Below are 18,984 nucleotides of genomic sequence, written 5' to 3'. Positions count from 1 at the left end.
CCTCTCCCCAGCCACTTTGTCCAGCTTGTCCAGGGGGAACACCAAGGCGTTCCTAGGCCAGCCAAGAGATATAATCTCTCAAGCATGTCCTGTGCCTCCTCCTGGTGGGACATGCCTGGAATAGCTCACCCAGGAGGCATCCTTATCACATGCCCTGACCACCTCAACTGGCTCCTTTTGATGTGGAGGAGCAGCGGCTCTACTCTGAGCCCCTCCTGGATTGCTAAACTCCTCACCCTATCCCTATCTCTTACCTTACCTTATTGTGGTGGAGGGTTTTCTGTGTCCCAGGGATCCCAGGGGCTATGTTGTCCGGGGGCTTTTGCCCCTTGGTAGGTTCTCCCATGGCAAAGACATTGCTCATGACAAAGAGCGATTCAGAAGACCCCTCTGAGTGAAAGGCTAAGTTCACCCTGCCTGGGATATGGTTACCGGAGCGCCAGCCTGGAGCCAGGCCCAGGGAGGGTGCCCGAGGGCAACAGTCTGGTGGCCGGGCCTAAGTCCATGGGGTCCGGCTGGGCGCAGCCCAAAAAAGGTACATGGGCCCATCCTCCTGTAGGCCCACCACCCGCAGGAGGCGCCATAGGGGTCAGGTGCATTGTGTGCCGAGCGCGGCCAGGAGCGGAGGCCCTGGTGGACTGATCCCCGGCTGCCGAGGCTAGCAATTGGGAAATGTTGAAATGTATTAACTTTATTTTGTGTTGCATTGTTTTCTTCTTTTCGTTGCTAAATGAACTTCTGTATCTTGTTCACGTGTTTTGTAATGTTACATGAAGGCTGTTACCTTGACTGTGACATCTACATGTACATCGATGTCCCCGCTGCACATTATAAATAATACGTTTAAGGCACTTTCAATGATTTCACATATCCAGTTTCCCTGATACGTCATGTCTCAAGTCCAGCTGATGCTATAAGACCTATAGATGATGGGTTTCTTTGCGGTGGTTGTGGCAGGAGGTCATCTACTAATAACAATGATGATGGTTCGATCGCTGGCTGCTCCAGTCTGTATGCCACAGTATCCAGAGGTTGGTCGAGTATCCAAAAATTGTACTCAAGTAAAAGTAGCATTACATTAAAATATTAGTCTTCAAAAAAGTTACTCAAATAAGAGTAAAAAAGTACTTGGTGAAAAGACTAATCAAGTAGTGAGTAAAAGGTTATAATGTCCTCTGACAGTATCCTTGGGCAAGATACTGAACACCGACCGGCTGCTGATGTGTTTGTCAGAGTGTGAATGTCATTTAGAGGGCTTAGAAAAAAGTGTTTGCATGACTGTGTGTGAATGAGACATGTTGTATAGAGGACACTGAAGTAGAGCAGCATTATATAAGAATGAGTCCATTTACCATTTCTAGAAATAGTGTTGTTTGCTCCTCACTCCACCAACACAATAATGTGACAATAATGTCCTTTTGAGCACTCAAACAAAAGTTATTGTTCTCCTCTCATGGCTACATCTCAGCAAGACTTACTTCTTGAAGGGCTTTGACGCTACCATGTAGTCAAATGGACTAAAGATGGTGGAACATGATGAGGCTACCCTGAAATATTTATGAAAAGATGACCTCTTTTGTCATTTTTCTCACTTCTACACATTTATGTCAATTTATTATTTACAACCAATGCATGTTTAATACAAATAAACTGGACATGTCAACTCACAGGCCAGTGCCAAAATATTAGGCTTACCTGACAGGCACAGACCTCTCAGTTCAGTTTTGATTTCCCAGGGGAGTGCTCGTCTACACAGACTAAAAGCTTTTGAGTGTCTACGTTCTCTACTGACAAAATAAACATGCCTGAAAAAAACATATAAGAACATGTAATCATAACTGGATTATTACATATGCCAGTGTTCTTCTGGGACTGGCTAATATGTGCTTTAAAGCAGTTTGAGTGCTCCAGTAGAATAAAAAAGCACTGCGTAAAAACTAGTCCAATCCATTTATTATGAAGACATTTACATTAACTTTCAACATTCAGTTAAACCTTCAGCAAGCTGTGATTATTATTCTGCTGTCATAAATTCTGTTTATAAACATTTTTTACTTGCATGTATGAACAGCATAGATAGATAGATAGATAGATAGATAGATAGATAGATAGATAGATAGATAGATAGATAGATAGATAGATAGATAGATAGATAGATAGATAGATAGATAGATAGATAGATAGATAGATAGATAGATTCCTCTGAGGTCAAGGGAAAGCTTCTGGTCATAAAAACATAATATCAAAAAAAATGCCATAAATAGTTTTTAATTCTCAAACATTTTATGAAATACACTCAAATACCAGGTCTCCTCAGCACACTTGCAAATAGTTTTTGATGAGTGGCAGTTAGGCTGTTCAACAACTCAGGATGCTCGGGTTCGTTGCCATGGGCAACAGGTTTAGTGGCAAAATGTTTGCGACCCATGTGTAGCAGGGATTAGTTATCGGCTGTTATACACTTAAGCCTAACATGTCTTATTTCACAAATCTTAACATGGATTCAGTTGTTTTTCTTCACATTAATCTACACAAAGTCCTCAGCAAAGACAAATCTGTGGATTTATTAGCAGTAGGCTGTTAAATGTTAAATAGGGTCCTTTAAATTCAGTGCAAGTTTGCTTGATTTTGTTTTGATAGTTTACAGATCTAAGGTTCCACTGTTTCCTTTCTCCATTTACAGTAGAGTTACAGAGGCTCCATATGACCCTGAGACTGCCAAGCTCAGAGGATGCTCCTCATCCTCTCATTAGGAACCACAGAGATGTTCCAAACATTCACACATGTCTGCTGGTGGGTTTAGACGACGCCAAACTGAGCCAGGTCGCTCAGCTCCATGTCACCAAAGGCCTCCCAGGGACAGACCACTGCAGAGTCTGCAAGGTAAGAAAAATAAAAGCCAAGCATAAGATTTAAACATAAAACAGCTTCATAATAAACATAATAATCACACTCACCTCCAGGCTCCTCCATCCCTGGGACATCATTGTCAAAGCTATTGGAAAGGCAGATGGAAAGTATTCAAAGAAAGTACAAGAAACTGATGTATAAGTGTAAATAATTACTCAACTCACCCCTTCTGTCCAGGTTTGGGAGCTTTGCTCTTAAACTGCCGAGATCCCTTCTGCTTGAACTTAGGAGGAGCAGGCTTGGAGCCCTCTGCTGGCTCGGCTGCTGTTGCATTCATCTTTAAAAGGTTCAAACACGAAAATAGTTTTATCTCTTTTTTTACGACTTCTGTATGCTAATAGTCTCTATTCCAAAACTAAAGTCAAAGGTCAGCTATGACCCATGATCGTGAATCAGCATGCAGCACCCAGGGATCAAAACGTGCCATCAAGTAAAACCTGTTTCAATTTTCAAAGGTGAGACTGAGCACATTTAGCTCCTGATCAGGCCTCATCGCTCCCTCATACTTACGTAAATGGCACAATAAATACAGAGGATTGTTTTCCACCCTCACATCAGTCATTTATTTCACGAGGAACCTTCTGTACCTACTGGCAGTGACCAGCTTGGACGACAGAGCACTTTCCAGCCTAATGATATCTCCAAATCAAACACCATAGCAGGTCCCTCCACCGTTCAGTAAATCTGTGACTTGTATTATTCTTCAGTCACCGACACTGCTCCAGCCACAGCATGTCAGTATCAGCAATGCTGCTGCACTGCCTCTCAGATATTTATACAACGATGTGTAGAGTATAACTGGACTATCATTCACTGTTCTTTAAGTCGTTGCATGAAGTCTTGTTCTGAATTTTTAACACTTTCAAGAGTTATTTTACATCAACGTGAGGATTTATGAGTGTAATCTGAAGTTACATTTTAACACATCTAAAAGAATAAACGCACACTCTTCTACACACAGTTAAACCAGGAAAAGCTTTCAAGATGTTAAAAAGTACTTTCATAGAAAGGTTTTTGCTACAGTGCGTGCTCATGTTTGCTGCCAGCTCTTACCCTGTTTCAGAAGAAGAAGAAAGAAGTGCGGTCTCAGTCATGCAGCCACTCTCCTCACAGCATTTATATACTGGCTGTGGTCATAACAAAGCTGTAAATAGAGCTGCGATGGTTTTTTTGAAGGATAATCTCATAATCCTGAGCCGTGTGTACCTGTGCTGCAATGCCCACTGTCCATGCCAAAACCTTCTGTGGGTGTTCACTAAACAGGAAGCATTTCGGGTCATCATGAACTAAGGGCTCATCGGTTGTGTTTGTGGAAGGAGGACAAATCTGCACAGGATGCTGGATAAATAAACCCAAAGAACAACACATCTGTTTAAGGCATGGGGCCACAGGGCAAAACATTCACTCTTAATCAGTGTGCTGCTTATCATCATTAGACTGAAATGCTCAGAGAAAGCAAAAATGTAAGAATACACTGAGCTAACACCTGAAAACAAAATCGGGTTAGCCTCCATTCCCAGAGGGTCTGTGACGATCAATTATTCTGTTAATGAAGCGAGTCCGACTCTGTTCTGCAAACCTCATTGAAAACTGAAATCACACTAGGATGCATCATCATAACCCTAAATACTTGAACATTACGTAACACAAATGAGATATTTCAGAGCCGTTTAGCTCACTCGTTATTTTCAACCAAAAACCTCCAATTTCTTTTGTGTTGTTTGTTTTTTCAGAAGCCCATCGAGGGTCCTCAGGCAGCAGGGCCATGTGAGGACTGCAGGGACACTTGCAGCATATGGAGGGAGCTGGTAAGTGTTAAAGTGGATTACTCTTAATCCCCTGAACTAAATCCACATACTGTACACTTACACAACATGTTAACTAACCAGCAACAAATACTTCATGATCAAAAAGAAATTAATTTACAAATTCAGTCAAATCTGAAATCAGCCAGAAATGCGAACCAGATCAATCCGCTGGTTAAGAGCTGAACACTAAACAAATGTAGTTTGTAGTTTTTTAATAAATACAAATGGATGCTGTGGTCAAATAATTTGCATAATAATTGAATTGATGGAGAGGACTCTCGTTGCTTTGATTGATTTGTTTTGTTGTGATTTGGTTCTTTATAAATAATTTGAATAGAATTTAAAAAATTATCCACAGCAACAAAGCATTATTTGTTTCCTTTCTTTACATAATCAGCTTAAAAACAGGCCGGAGAAATAACACAACGCTATGATCCATGTAATGAGGTCTAATTAGGAAGTGAAGTAAAATAGCTGCATTTACAAGCCTGACAGCAGGTTGTTACACCAAAAGTCTGAGTAATCATTATACATGTTGATGAAAGACAAAGAAAACTGTCACCAAGCAAGCTCTCAGCCATCAACTACATTCACCTCAGCAACAGGTAAATAAAGAGCAGAAGCTCCATTTTAATCCAGGAGGCTGAGAAAATAAACGTGTGTCAGTCAGTTTAAAGATCGTAGACAGAATAAAATGAATTTTTGAAGCTGGACTCTTACCTATTTTTACCTTTAGACTCATGATATGAAGGATCATACCTACACTGCCAAATGTATTCACTCATCTGCCTTCACACGGATATGAACCTGAGTGACATTGCTTTCACAGTCTGCAGGGTTTAATATGATGTCTTTATGGACGTTGCCTCGTGCACCGGTGTGCAGTCATGTCGGTACAGGAAGGGGCCATCCCCAAACTACTCCCACAAAGCTGGGAGCTGAAATTGTCCAAAATGTCTCAGTATGCAGAAGCATTAAGAGTTCCTTTCAGTAGAACCAAGGAACCGAGTCCTGAAAAACACCCGCACACCATAACCCCCCCTCCACCAACCTTTACACTCGGTCAGACTAGTACCGCTCTCCTGGAAACCTTCAAACTCCTCCAATGGACTGCCAGATAGAGACGTGTGATTCGTCACTCCAGAGAACACGCCTCCACTGCTCTACAGTCCAGTGGTGACATGCTTTGCACCACTGCATCCAACAATGAGTGAAATTCAGGTCAAATGGAAAATGAATTCATGAACTGAGCTGAGCTGAACTCTGAAACGATCATTCTACAACGGACCGTGGATGGAAACGTATAAAAGCTGTAAGGAGAGTCTGTGTTCAGGAGGATACGAGTGGCAGGCTTTCCTGCTGACAGCAGAAACTGGGACCATTTCTTGAGAGGTTTTGTGGATGTTTATTGACAAGAGTTACAAGGAAAACTTTTCAGAGATTTGTTTGAATAAAACCAAGGAGAATCTAGATCATTTTCATTTTGTACTGCATTTGTACACATGGACGACTCAATATTATTCAAGTTTGAGTCCATAAAACACTGACGTTGAAAAGGGCCACAATACAACACACTGTGCATGCTTGAGCCGATTTACACAAACACACAGGCCTCAGCTAAAGAAGCAGCTATAAATTATAGTGTAAGTATAACAAACTCTCTTATTTTGGACGACTGTCTGTGGTATAATTCCACTGCAACAAGTATTAGTGCATTCAGTTCAAAAAGACTTGTGCCTCAGTAGTCAGCACTGCCTCACAGCAAAAGCATCCTGGGTTTAAGCAGCAGGGCTCCTCTGTGTGTGGTTTAGATGTTCTCCTCGTGCTTTCTCAGGTTTCTCCAGCCAATCCCATTTCTCCTGCCATCAAAAACACGCTACAGCAGGGCCGACTGTCGCAAAACAGCCCAAGACTTTCACTTCCTAGTTAAATACAAAACTTACTGTAAAAATCCACTTCATGTGCCAGAGTATGATTTTCAAGAGGAAACAATATCGATTCACTTCAATTTTATGAGAGAAGACAACCGCATCACATTATGACAATGACTTTACATCCCTGAACAGGTTAAAGACATTTTTACTGCACGTTTACTGCATGTGTTCCACATTCATTTACATCAGGAGCAAAACAACGAGGAGCGTAAATGAGAAATGTTGAGTTCATGGGAAGTTCCAAAGAATCCTGAACCCACAGTTTCACTTTCAGCTCTACATCAGCAAAACTGAGGGACGGTTCTGCCGCAGCCCTCATTACAAGCATTAACTAAAAATTTAACCGCTCCGAGACTGGGAGCAGGTTCCACAGACACGAACGCTCTGCTCCCGTTCTACTTTTGACATTTCTAAGAGACACAAGTAAAGCAGTCTGAGAGCAACGTGCTCTACTGGGAAAGTATGGTACCATGAGACTTGAACATATGACACTTAGGACAAACAAAAGTCTTAATTCTGGAAAACATGGCTTTGGATTTGCTCTGCCCTGTTTAACTTTGTGCTCTCTAGAAAGACTTTGGTTAATAAATGGTTATTAGATAATTGATTTTTAAGTCTCAAAATTCACGCTGATCTCAGGTGATTATCCCCACCATGACTTCACTAATGTCCCACAATTTAGCGGCCAGTTCCTGATCCGTGGCTTTGTCCAAAAGAACCTGAGGCTGACAATCTGCAAAGCACTTTCCTTGCACATTGTCAACATCCGGGCTAGAAGCTACATAGACGGATGTCTGAGCTCCTTCTTCGGGGCTCCTAAACAAGCTTCGGGACAGCAGGTCAAAAAGCGGCCTAACAAACACAGCGATGTGAACGTGCCTCCCCAGATTAGTCCTCACTATGCCCGGAGTTACAGCATTCGCTGTCACTCCGCTGCCCTCCAGGCGACGGGCAAGCTCACAGGTGAACAAAAGGTTGGCTAGTTTGCTGCGACTGTAGGCAAAAGCTTTGTCATACGACTTCTCGCTGCTTAGGTCCTCGAAATTTATGTAACCGTGTTTATAGAGCTTGGAAGAGACCACCACTATGCGGCTAGGAGCTGATCGTTTCAGAAGGTCCAGCAACAAATGGGTGAGCAGGAAATGTCCCAGGTGGTTGACTCCAAACTGCATCTCAAAGCCATCCTCTGTCCTGGTGTAAGGACACTGGTAGATACCGGCATTGTTGATCAGCACATCTAGCCGAGGTTCCTCCTGTTTAACAGCAAAGAGGAGAACAGATTATTTCGTACACGGTTTACTTTTACTACTAGAAACACACTAGATATAAAACAGGTCTGTGGCGCATGTGCACACTGCAGCATAAATGAGCTTCCTCCAAAGAGTGGGTGAGCTCATTCAGGACCAGCTCAGACGACAGCCGCTACATACTTAGAAAACCAGTGACTTATTCCCACACTGCAGAGCTGCTCCCAATTTTAGGATGCCGCCACCTGCCAAATATTTTTCCACCAGGAAGAAATATAAATATTGTTAATTAACAAGCATTCAGTGGTATGTAACCCAGTACTGTGGACTGTCCAGCCAGTCGGGTGACACACTGTATGGATATTCAGCAATGCTGAAGGTTTTCTCCATCTGAGTCTTTTCAGCGTGTCTCAGTTCAGTCCTTTGCATGTTTTGGACTCTTTCACTTCCACAGCTGGTCCACTGTGTTCCATAAGATTTCTTTAATTCAACTTCTGTTGTGTTTTGTGGGTTTTTGCTGTTGAGTTTTCTTGAGTTGCAGTGGGTTTGACCTCTCAGGGCCACTGGCTGGTAGCCTCTTTCTGTTCCAGCATGAGTCTGCACCAGCGCCCAAGGTCTATAAAGGCATGACTGGTGTGGATGAACGTGACTGGTCCACACAGAACCTTGATAAAGCCTAAAGAAAGCCTTTTCCAGAAGAGTGGATGCTGTTTGAGCTGCAAAGGGTAGAGCAGCTCCATATTAACGTCTTGGGATTTTATATGGAAAGTCAGAAAGGCTCGTTTATGTGTTATGTGTACATGGCCCAACACTTTTGTCCATTTAGTACATGTCAAATAAAACGCGGGTGGCGTGTAATCCCAGGTTTGGGGCTCTGGCGATGACACAAGTAACAAAAACAACTATATCGCTACCTTGATTATGTCTTCACAGAATGCGCGTACAGATGTCAGTGAAGCGAGGTCCAGCTGTTTGACCACCAGCTGTGTACTTTCTGCACCGGTGCCTTGCTGGATGTCCCGAGCTGCCTCCTCAGCCTTGTCCAAGTCTCGGCAGGCCATTATTACACGACCCTGGAGCTTCACAATGCCGGCTGCTGTGGCCTTTCCTATCCCGCTGTTAGCACCGGTCACAATAACCGTCTTTCCCTTCATCATTCTGCGGATTTAAGTTGGTACAGGACTCCAGAGTTCAACTAACCAACCACTGCATCCCCCAAACCAGCAGAAGCCTCAAACTAACAACATGACGGCTTCTTTTGGGGGGATTTTTGCGGTTGGCAAACCAGCTAAAAGGTGCGTCAGCACCACCTACTGGACTGGAGTGTGGCGTGCGCCTACAGGAAGGAAAGAAAAACAAGCATTTAAATTCTTTCTTTATTAAACCTGTCGCGCTCACAGATATCATCAGTTGTTCATAATCCTGTGACATTAGCTTTCTAAGAAAGGCTACGAAAGTAAAAGGAGTCTTAAGCTAATTTATCTAGTAACAAGGAAGGTCGCCGGTTCGATCCCCAGCTCTGTCTGTCCTGGTCGTTGTGTCCTTGGACAAGACACTTCACCCCACCGCTTACTGGTGTTGGCCAGAGGGGCCGATGGTGCAATATGACTGCCTCGCTTCTCTCAGTCTGCCCCAGGGCAGCTGTGGCTGCAACTGTGGTTTGCCTCCACCAGTGTGTGAATGAATAGTGGCATTGTAAAGCGCTTTGAGTGTCTAGAAAACCGCTATATAAATACAATCCATTATTATTATTATTATTATTATTATTATTATTATTATTATTATTATTATTATTGTAAAGTTCCTATTAATGCCTTCTTTCCTGATCACAGGCCCAACACTACATGTTGGACAGCTGTTTGTTTGTGTGCTTTTTCTGAGATGAAAGATGTTATTTCTTGTATTTGTGCGTTCCATCACAAACATGTTTTTGAATATTGTATAGATCCCTTCTTGTGTCGTTGACATCCCTTCTTCTGCCACATTTGTTGGATCTGGCTGCTTATAATTCTTTGAACGTGAGCGTTGCAAACTTCCACCTTTGCTTAATGGTTTTTTGTTGTCTGCATTTTCTTTTTTATAAAATTGGTCTTATGGAGATCCCAAGTGCTCCCCTGTCTGTGTACTATTTGGCTGATGATTCCTATTGTTCTCCAAACAGAAAATCTAACCCCACTTGAACAGTATACCTCTTAAGCTTAGCTTGTGCTCTTTTGTAATTAATAATTGTTTCTATTCAGCGGTGCTTTTACTATGTCTGCTCTTACCTTGCTACACTGCTCATTCCACCAAGCACTCCTTTGAACCCTGCCCCCCCTCCTTGTAATTGTTTTTTCTGCAGCCTGTATCCTTTTCAAGCTTTTTGTTAAAAACCTCCACACTTATATTCTCCCTAAGAAGTTCTTCACACCAAGTCTTGCTTAAACTGCTCCACCAAAATTCAATTCGTGCTCTGTGCAACATTTCTTCCTGAATTTCTATACCTACATTAATTTAACCTTAATATAAGGTAAGGGTCGTTATCAGTGTTGCAATATCTTATATTTCTAATGATGTCAATGTTACATTTTTTGTGCTTTCCAGTATTTTGTAAACTACTATATACTCAGCAAGAGCCATTCAGTTCATCACTGCCCATATTCTATCTAACTGACGGCCTGTTCAGGGTCTACCCCTGCAATCTTTAAGAAAGGGGATACTTTTTATTTATAGGCTCGGCTGAGCACAGTTGTGTAATAGCCTGTGGCAGTTCCTACAGTCTGTGATGATCCATTACTGTATGAACACTAATTACAAATGCATGTGCTTTGCTTTCCGAGTGAGCGCAGCCGTGGCTGTTGGGGTTGAAGATCTGTTCATGGATGAGCCTTTGGGGCCCTCTGGTGGAGCAAAGGCAAACAGTGACACGAGATGATGAAGAAACACGTATTAATAACGTAATTAGAGTCATGTGATTGAATACAAACAGTAGTTATAATCAGTGGTATCAGCTTTATTTCAGACACTGGCAGTCAGAAAGAAAGCTACTTATGTCTCCTTCCTTATACACAAGTAATCACGCCACATATTTGACTTGGCAGACTTTTACGCCTTTCTGACAGGACGCCCGAGGGACTTGTGTCTCCTCCACATATTTACACTGTGGAGCCACGAGTGTAAATATTGGCAGTTACACATACAGAGGCATACGAGTGACATTTTTGAGGTCATGTATTTCTTACAGTCTATGTCCTGCAGATGAAAGTGAAATACCAGGGTCAGATATCAGCTATATTGGTGGATATATAAGGTGTTTTTCTACCACATTTTAGAGGAAATGTGGTACATTTGACTCCAGCAGTCATGTGACAGCTTAAGTGTTACATTTTTGATTAGAATGAGCTTTAATAAAAGTCAAATCTCAAAGACAGGAACAAAGGCCTGGCTGGAGAGATGTGATGATGTGTGACAAACTGACTGAAAATACACTCAGGGTGGGAACGAGTTGCAGATCGAAAGGAGTGAGATGAGGTACCAGGTGTGGAAGGAAATACTTTTAAAATAAAACAGGAAATAAATAACATATAAAAGTCCTAATAAAATCCAACATCGTGGCAATAAATTTACATTAAATATGGCACAAACATAAAATGGTATTGTAGACAAAAGATGTAATGTCTCGTCTTCTTCTTCATTTTGTTGCAGTCGCTGGAGTGAACAGCTCCCCCTCTGTTTCTACTCCCTAATGCCAGCGTTATTAAGGTAAACATCGTTGACTGGTAGGTTTGTCTGCTCCGTCTGTGAGGTCACACCGGTCTGCTGGATGAACTGCTGCAAGTTACATTGCCTCAGCTCTTTGTTCAGCTCCTCAATAATCTCCAGTCTGTCCTAGAAGACACAACAGGTATTATATTACCGGAGAACATTGTATCCACGAGCTGATATATTTTACTGTTCTTCAGGGCTGCATCGTTGCCTCCGCTACTAAAAATACAGCAGTGCATCTTTAGTCACACCTTTGCACCAAATGAGACACATTTCAAAAGAATGGAGTGATGACCTGTCCTCCTCCCTCCCTGGAAGGCATTGCAAATGCTCAGTACCATCCCAGAGCCAGAAGCATTATCCAAGACCTGTTTGACCTGCTGCCCTCAGCAGGCACTACAGTTGTCACCAGCTTCTTTCCTAAAACGCTGTTTGGAATCAACTCAAACATCCAAAATCCACATGGCTCTTATGCAACTTTTACAGTCTGCAGTAACATCACTGGTTTAATAACTAAAACTTTCAGCTCAACAGTCAGTTTCTTAACATTATACTGATCAATTAAGACTTTTCCTTCATTTGAGTTAATTAAAGTCCTTAGTTTTTGTTATCAGTGGCTTCACAGAGTACTTCTTAATACATTCGACCAACATACAAACAAATTCCTGGGAGAGTTGTGTCAGAGAGGGAATGTGGTGTAAAAACACATGCCCACATTGAATTTGCAGATTAACCCTTTTGTTTTTTGGTTAACACCAACTACTTTGCAAATGTGTTAATTACTGCTTAAAAGTATTATTTCAGTGCTCTCATTTCCACTGTTTCAGTTTCTGTGTGTGTCTGATCTCACCTTGTTACCGGGTGTGGTGAGGATTATTGGAAAAGTGTGATCCTTTTCAGGCTATTATTCATGCATTCAGAAAAAAGCAGGAGGACGGAGGATTAATGCAAAGACCAACAAAAACCTGTCTGTCAGCTTTAGCCTGCACTTTCCCATTTACAGCGTCTTTTGCCAGTTGGGCGTGTCTGGAAAGTTTCAAGTGTGCAGTGGCCAATTTTTCTCATGTCAGCTATAATATTACGCAGCATTATGTATCATACTTTTCTTTCATTTCATCATCTCATATTAGCTCTATAATGGATCTAGCTAATATGAACCCTGATGTGCTGCTGAAACAAGTCTTACAGTAGTTTTTGTGAGATCAACCCTTCAGTTTAGGTAGAAATGATTGAAGAATTATACCTTTACCCTTTCCTCAGCCGTTTCCATCTCCTGCTGTAACTCAGCCAGTCTTACATCGAGTTCTTCTCCTAGCTGCAGGCGGTTGTGGAGCTCCTGCTTCAGGGACTTCAGGGACTCATCTTGCTGTGCTGTCAGAGAACTTTGCGTTTGGACTCTGACTTGCAGGTCCTCTTCTAGATGTGCAGAACGGGTTTGGAGTGTAGTGATTTCGTAACTTTGATCGTTTATGGATGAATGAATCTGATCCAGGCGCCTGTGCATACCTGTTGATAACAGTGTTAATGGTTTTTGTTTTAGAAATGCAATCTGGAATGCACCAAAAATGTTGGGAATGTAAACAGATATGAGCACATACCTTGTTCTCTTTCCATCTCTGCCTGTAATGCTTTCTCCCAGTCTTCCGTCTGCATCAGCTCTACCTCATTCTGTCTCACTCTCCACTGCAGTTCCTCCAGTTCTTCAGCAAAAGCCAGAGTTACTTCAGGAGATGACCACTTCTGCTCCCATAACTCAGTCTCTCTTTCCAGATCTTGAAGCTGAATCTCCAGATCCTGTAGTCTTCTCTGTTGCTGCAGAATATCCCTAAACACCTCGTCTTTGGGGTAAGAAGGATTTGTCTTCATGGAGTTCACAGGGTCTAGGAAAGATACCGGTGAGGCCCTCAGTTCTGGTGAGGATCTGGGAGATCGAGACCAGTCCTTCTTTGGTTTATTCCTTTTGGGAAGTGTTGAGGGACCCAGACTAAATGTCAGAGCCTTTTGTGGCTCTCTGCGTTTGAGGGGCTCTGGTTCTGAGGGTCTGGAAAGTGGAAGACGTCTCTCGTTGGCGGGGGTGTCTGGACCCTCGCTGAGGCTCGGGCCGGTCCTCCGCAGAACGAACTGGACCTCTGTGGCCAACTGTCCCAGCTGAGCCAGGTGCTGCAGTGGACAATCATCAGCAACCAAGTGTCTCTCATTCCCTCGTAACTTCAAAATGAGAATGTAACGACCTGTCTGACCTGAGCAGGGATACATAAAGGCTTAGTTTTTAACTGATCAACATATTGCTAATAACATGAAATGCAAATATCAGCTGAATGTGGTGCAGAGTGTAATTTACATTTTTTAGTCCTCCTAAAATGTCTGTATGTAATGTTTGTAGTTTGGTGTTCACAACTGCAAACACCAAACTAACACCATTCTGATAACAAAGTAATTCGGTGAGCGTAAAATGAGAATTTTCATTGTTAGTCAGACTGAGAGACTTACCGATTGCTTGTGCGAGAGCTATGACGACATCCTGACAGGAAGTGTTTAGTGATAGGCCACTAACAACTCTGACCACACCCTCCACCCACACCTTCAGCTCCATTGTTCACACGCAACACCAACTTTTACCTACAGGGTGACACATAAACACATCTGTAAACTACACCAATAAACAGTCAATACATTATAAAAATAAACAGTTGCAGTTTGGCAGTAATGTCAGGCTTCCACAAAGATTAAATGTATAAGTCTGCTGTCAGAAATACATACGGTAGCTTTGACCTTTATTTGCTACATCTGCTCATAAGGCAAAGTTGCAAACACTGAGTTTGTGTTTTATTGTGCTTAGAGTCTAATAAGTACAAATATCAACAGAACAATTTTCTACATTGTGTTCTACATTCAAAACTGTTCATAAAGATACTTCCAGCAGAATGATTAATCCATCAGGCATGCTCCCATCCATCCACCTGCTTAACTGCCTATTCAAAATATTGCAATATTTTTCTATATTTTTATGTATAAATATATTTTTGCACTATATATTTGTTAAATTGCAGTTACACTAATCTAATTGTAGTTCTATTTATATTTTATAAGGAACACATGTAACCAATAAAAATAGCAAATCTGCCTTCTCCTATAATCTTTAGAGCACAAATTTATTTGTATGTATCTATTCATGTATACAACATGTTGTATGTGTTTGGTGCTTTGTTTTTGTACCTGCTGAAGGTCTGTTTGACTGAAATGTTGGGATTTAATAAAATAATTGTAGGCAAGATCTATTTTTCTCTCTGATGGACAATTAAAACACTACTTTTTGAAGTATATGAAATAACATACAAGTGGCTTAAGACAGATTAATATTCATTGTTACATATTTATTTTCTTATGGTTTTATTTAAAGTTGTAAAATTACTTATTATTACCAGTACGTTTCACTATGAATAGTTGAACTTGATGGACTTTTCCTATTGCAAAACTTTGCTGCCAGTCTTACAAAACTGTTGGAAATGATACCAATTTTGTCCTGTTTGGAAGTTGTAGGTAGTCCCAAGTCACAAACAACAATTCTCAGAAAAATGATGTTGAATTTTATAAGCCAGCACTGGAGGTAACTAGAGGGGTCTGAGACTCTGAGGTGGAGTGCAGGAGTCTGTGGAGAGTGGGCAGGCAGGTTTGTGTCAGCGGGCTGCAGGAGGAGAAACAGGACGACTGTTCCTCCTGAAATCTTGGCTGGGAGCTGGAACCAATTTCACATGGACAAACTGATACCAGCACTCGGGTTTTCTCACACACTCTGCAATTTTTTTGCAAGAACAATAACAACAACAAAGGCTTTGTAGAAGAGCAGCCAGAAGAAGAGTAGCCTGTTTAAAGGTATCTGACTTATATAGCAAATAATTCTCTGTATTTCCACTGACACTGAAAAGGCCAGTTTACACCCTAATGAGACATTCCTCTTATGCTCTAAGACAAATGTAGGAAATACAGACCATTAGAACACATGTTGCTTTCACTTCCTATCACCTGGTAAATGGATGTGTTCGTATATAGCACTTTTTCTACTCGACCTGAGTATCTTGCTCTAACCCATGCAGGAGCAACAACCAACCACCTTTCGATTAGCAGATGACCAGCTCTGTGCTCTAGCCACCCCCGAACCCACCTGAATATTAACATTTTAAATCATTCATTTAAAAATCCGTCATCAATAAGATCTACACAGACACTGTAAGCTTACCCAGATTCTTTCCTGAAAGCAACTCGTTTGAAATGTAATTGTTAAAAATGCACTCTTTCATGTTGATATTATACAAGTGGTGATCAACGCTGTCCCACTGCTGAGTGTATACACTGTATTTTCTCTAATCCTCTGTGGATCGGAGAAAAAAACATCAAACTTGTGCATCAAACTTGTGTCAAAGTAGTGTGTTGCTGTACCTCAACAGAAGCTGTTGTTTGACTGATGTGGGAATATCTAGTTTCCATCAGTTCTTGACGAACTGCATATTACTGTCAAGGCGCGGCTGTGTGGCAGGCAGGAGGAGGACCCAAACGCAAAACTCACAGACACGGAGATGAACTCAAAATCACAGCTTTAATGCTGGAGTGGCAGAACATAGGAAATACAAAACTAAACTGGGAAAAGTAAACTAACATACGCAGAGACACAGGGAGATCCACACAACATGAGGGACGACGTCACGCTGAACAGAGGGAGACGCAGACAGAAATACACAGAGGGTTAACGAGGGGAGTGGGAACACACGGGGAACACAGGTGACACTGATAACCATAACGAGACAGGGCGGGGTGAACTGAACACTGACGGGAGAGGTGAAACAGGGAGCACAGAGGTTCAGACAGGAGGAGAGAGAGCACGAGTAGAACACCAACATAACAGGCAGGGGAGACACGGAATAAACACGAAAGGGGACGAGGGCTCATAAATACATAGAGGGGCACACAGGGAGACATGAAGGGCAAGGGATCAAAACTAGAAGCCATAGAATGAATCACACAAGTACAATAATACGAAAATCACAAAGAACTAAAAACGCTGGGTCAGGAGACCCAGGACCGTGACAATTACTGTAACATTACATGCCATTAGTGTCAGTTCAGCCAGGAAATCCATAAAAAGTTAATGTCAGTAAAGCCTTTTGTGTTGGGATTGTAATGAGACCGAAAAATCTTCAGGGGGTTTCTGGAGTGACAACAAATATTTTTGGTGAAAATGGGCTGATTTAGGATTGTTAATCCATCATCATCACCGATATTCTGTCACAGGTCAGTTAATTAGACAAAGACCAGCCTTGCAGCCAACAGTGGTGCTTCCCGGCACATTCAGTGAACATTAGAGGGTTTTTCCTGGCTAAGATTCCTGTAACGTTGCAAATATACATGACTGGTGATTGATACAAAATTGAGTTCCTTACTTAAGACAAGTGTGATAAACTAAAGTGTAATCCATACTGGAGCCAGAGGGAGAGTTTTTTTAAACGACTCTATTCTTGTCATATTTTAGGGGAACCCTCAGAGTGAGCAGTTTAACATATGTGCATACTTACATTTCAAACAGGTGTTTGAAGTGTGGGGAGGTTTGTGTTTGCTGGGAAAGACGCGCGGCCTCACTGAGCAGGAATGAAGCAGAACATGTTGACATTCCTGAAAGAGTCAGACTCCTCCCACACATACTCCAGTCTCTGTTTACTAAATTCCACTGCCCAGCATCAGTTTCAGTGTCACCATCATTAAGAAAACAGTAGGTGCTATCACGCCCTTAAAAATACCATGAAACTGATTTTCTTTATGTGGAAAATGCTGATTTTCACTTTTATAAGACCTGTTGGGTCTTGATGGGTCACAAATACATTTTTGCCTAAAGTATCAGCCTCTGTGTTACCTTTTTACCTTTTTTTGTAATGATTGACATTAAATTTTAGTCCACATCCGAAGATTTTGTTCTTGATATAGGATTATTTTGGGGGTCTTTTCAAGCTATTTTGCTTAAGTTAACCAAATCACAGCTTTGTCTTTGATTTGATAAACATGACAGGACATTTTATGCAAAACAATTTCTAATCCACGGATACAGTTAAATAAAGGAAAAACATTTAGTAGCTGAGTGAGGTGATGATTTCAGAGCCTGTTGGCACTCTCCTCGAGTCTGTAATCCTGCTGAAATGATGGAACATCGTCCTTTCACAGATATTACCCCATTAGCTGTTTTGATGGTGGTGCTGGACAGCACTGTCTAACTATAAATCTCCCACAGGTGTTCAATTTGGGTCGAGAGCTACACACTATAAAGGACATGCCAAATGATTCCCAGCAGTTTTCTCCTCATCAAACCGCTCAGTGAGCTTTTCTGTTAGTTTGTCTCTCATCTGTGTTTCACTTCATTGTTAGTCATTTCTGTATGGGTAATCTAAAACACTTTATGTGTAATGCTTTTTAATAATTCAAAACTGAGAGATAAGCAGAGACAAATGTTGTACACTTACCTTCTATTTCAGTTTCTCTCTGTTTCACTGAAGGTCCCGCGGCTGTCAGTCTGTTTCGTGGTCGGCCTGCTGAGCAGCTGAACGGCTGTGACTCAAACACACCTACGGACTCAGCTGAGGAGGAGGAGGAGGAGAAAGAGGAGTGCAGCTGTGGAATGCAGCTCTTCTGGGTGTGCTGCGTGTAATGTGATGTCACTGTGAAAGTACTCGGAAGAAGTAAAGTGCATTTACTGTAGCGGATTTTTTTGTGCCACAATCATCCTGCAGGAAATCACCGGCTTTTGTTCTGAGCTTGTTATCTTTTTCTTTTCAGTCCTTCGTGAAAATGCCTCAAACCACCACTACAAGTTCCCACCAGACAGGTCCACCTGTGCTTACTCATTATTCACTTTTTCCCTAAATTCTACAGCCTGCATCTGCCTGATTTTAACAAAGTCATGTTAAACCCACAGCTTTGAGTTGCACTGGTGTGATCCTCTGTTGCAGAGAAAAAGTTTCAGTGCTTTTACTCCAGCCTGTGGCTCCAAGCAGTGATGTCACTGTGACGCTGAAACTGGGCTCCTCCCAAACTAAATAGGAGATAAAAACAGAGAGGAGTGGCTCCTCCCACCAACTTGTTCTTGCTGCACATTTCCAACATTCCACTTCGAGGTATTAGTCTCTCCTTTTCTCCTTTTCTCCTTTGCTCTGTTTCCTACTCTGTGTTTCAGTGTGTTTCAAGTTTTATTGTCATGTACAGATAAACAGTGTAGCCACGTTTATCCATAATGCATTTTCTCGTGCTCCTCAGCCTTACATGAGCATATAGAGAGTGCAGTTATATTACGAAGAAAATAAC

The 18,984-nt window shown here is 41.9% G+C and overlaps 3 protein-coding genes and 1 long non-coding RNA gene across 9 annotated transcripts; 1 reads left to right on the top strand and 3 right to left on the bottom strand.

Annotated features, from left to right (window-relative positions):
• Nucleotides 1–1,935: 1,935 nt before the first annotated feature.
• On the bottom strand, nucleotides 1,936–4,055 carry LOC146583807 (retinal cone rhodopsin-sensitive cGMP 3',5'-cyclic phosphodiesterase subunit gamma-like). The gene is made up of 4 exons (XM_085277779.1): nucleotides 3,964–4,055; nucleotides 3,075–3,187; nucleotides 2,958–2,995; nucleotides 1,936–2,876 (listed from the first exon to the last, which is right to left on the bottom strand). Exons 2-4 carry the CDS (start codon nucleotides 3,185–3,187, stop codon nucleotides 2,800–2,802), a joined length of 228 nt encoding a protein of 75 aa, XP_085133905.1. The 5' UTR covers nucleotides 3,964–4,055; the 3' UTR covers nucleotides 1,936–2,799.
• Nucleotides 4,056–4,641: 586 nt separating this feature from the next.
• Nucleotides 4,642–14,921, top strand: LOC146583805 (uncharacterized). Of its 2 annotated transcripts, XR_014892790.1 has the most exons (3): nucleotides 4,642–4,718; nucleotides 11,584–11,640; nucleotides 13,414–14,921. It is a non-coding gene; the product is annotated as an uncharacterized LOC146583805 (long non-coding RNA). The 2 variants fall into 2 exon arrangements; XR_014892789.1 differs by having other exon boundaries at nucleotides 11,584–14,921.
• On the bottom strand, nucleotides 6,100–9,193 carry rdh14a (retinol dehydrogenase 14a). The gene is made up of 2 exons (XM_085277766.1): nucleotides 8,814–9,193; nucleotides 6,100–7,905 (listed from the first exon to the last, which is right to left on the bottom strand). Exons 1-2 carry the CDS (start codon nucleotides 9,054–9,056, stop codon nucleotides 7,288–7,290), a joined length of 861 nt encoding a protein of 286 aa, XP_085133892.1. The 5' UTR covers nucleotides 9,057–9,193; the 3' UTR covers nucleotides 6,100–7,287.
• Nucleotides 10,877–18,701, bottom strand: LOC146583804 (ras association domain-containing protein 8-like). 5 transcript variants are annotated; one of them, XM_085277755.1, is made up of 5 exons: nucleotides 18,147–18,701; nucleotides 14,134–14,262; nucleotides 13,242–13,883; nucleotides 12,893–13,149; nucleotides 10,877–11,761 (listed from the first exon to the last, which is right to left on the bottom strand). In XM_085277755.1, the coding sequence occupies exons 2-5, from the start codon at nucleotides 14,234–14,236 to the stop codon at nucleotides 11,747–11,749; spliced, it is 1,017 nt and encodes a 338-aa protein (XP_085133881.1). In that variant the 5' UTR covers nucleotides 14,237–14,262; nucleotides 18,147–18,701; the 3' UTR covers nucleotides 10,877–11,746. The 5 variants fall into 5 exon arrangements, with proteins under 5 accessions (XP_085133881.1, XP_085133874.1, XP_085133866.1 ...); XM_085277748.1 differs by having other exon boundaries at nucleotides 12,887–13,149; nucleotides 18,147–18,699; XM_085277740.1 differs by having other exon boundaries at nucleotides 10,877–11,766; nucleotides 18,147–18,699.
• Between the last annotated feature and the right edge of the window lie 283 nt (nucleotides 18,702–18,984).

The sequence above is a fragment of the Mchenga conophoros genome, linkage group LG1 (assembly GCF_057382185.1).
Source record: "Mchenga conophoros isolate Kocher_MC1m ecotype Shallow Benthic linkage group LG1, M_conophoros_male_GT1.1, whole genome shotgun sequence".
Taxonomy (NCBI): Eukaryota; Metazoa; Chordata; class Actinopteri; order Cichliformes; family Cichlidae; genus Mchenga; species Mchenga conophoros.
This window is presented reverse-complemented; position numbering and strand designations above follow the sequence as displayed.

Bases quoted from the DNA above. Each gene is read 5' to 3' on its own strand.
- LOC146583807 (XM_085277779.1), bottom strand. From the start codon at position 3,187: ATGAATGCAACAGCAGCCGAGCCAGCAGAGGGCTCCAAGCCTGCTCCT. The intron at 2,996-3,074 runs GTGAGTTGAGTA...CCTTTCCAATAG, and splicing joins CCCAAACCTGGACAGAAGGG to CTTTGACAATGATGTCCCAG. The intron at 2,877-2,957 runs GTGAGTGTGATT...CTTACCTTGCAG, and splicing joins AGGGATGGAGGAGCCTGGAG to ACTCTGCAGTGGTCTGTCCC.
- rdh14a (XM_085277766.1), bottom strand. From the start codon at position 9,056: ATGATGAAGGGAAAGACGGTTATTGTGACCGGTGCTAACAGCGGGATA. The intron at 7,906-8,813 runs GTAGCGATATAG...GCTGTTAAACAG, and splicing joins TCTGTGAAGACATAATCAAG to GAGGAACCTCGGCTAGATGT.
- LOC146583804 (XM_085277723.1), bottom strand. From the start codon at position 14,236: ATGGAGCTGAAGGTGTGGGTGGAGGGTGTGGTCAGAGTTGTTAGTGGC. The intron at 13,884-14,133 runs GTAAGTCTCTCA...ATCCCTGCTCAG, and splicing joins AGCTCTCGCACAAGCAATCG to GTCAGACAGGTCGTTACATT. The intron at 13,150-13,241 runs GTATGTGCTCAT...TGTTATCAACAG, and splicing joins AGAGATGGAAAGAGAACAAG to GTATGCACAGGCGCCTGGAT.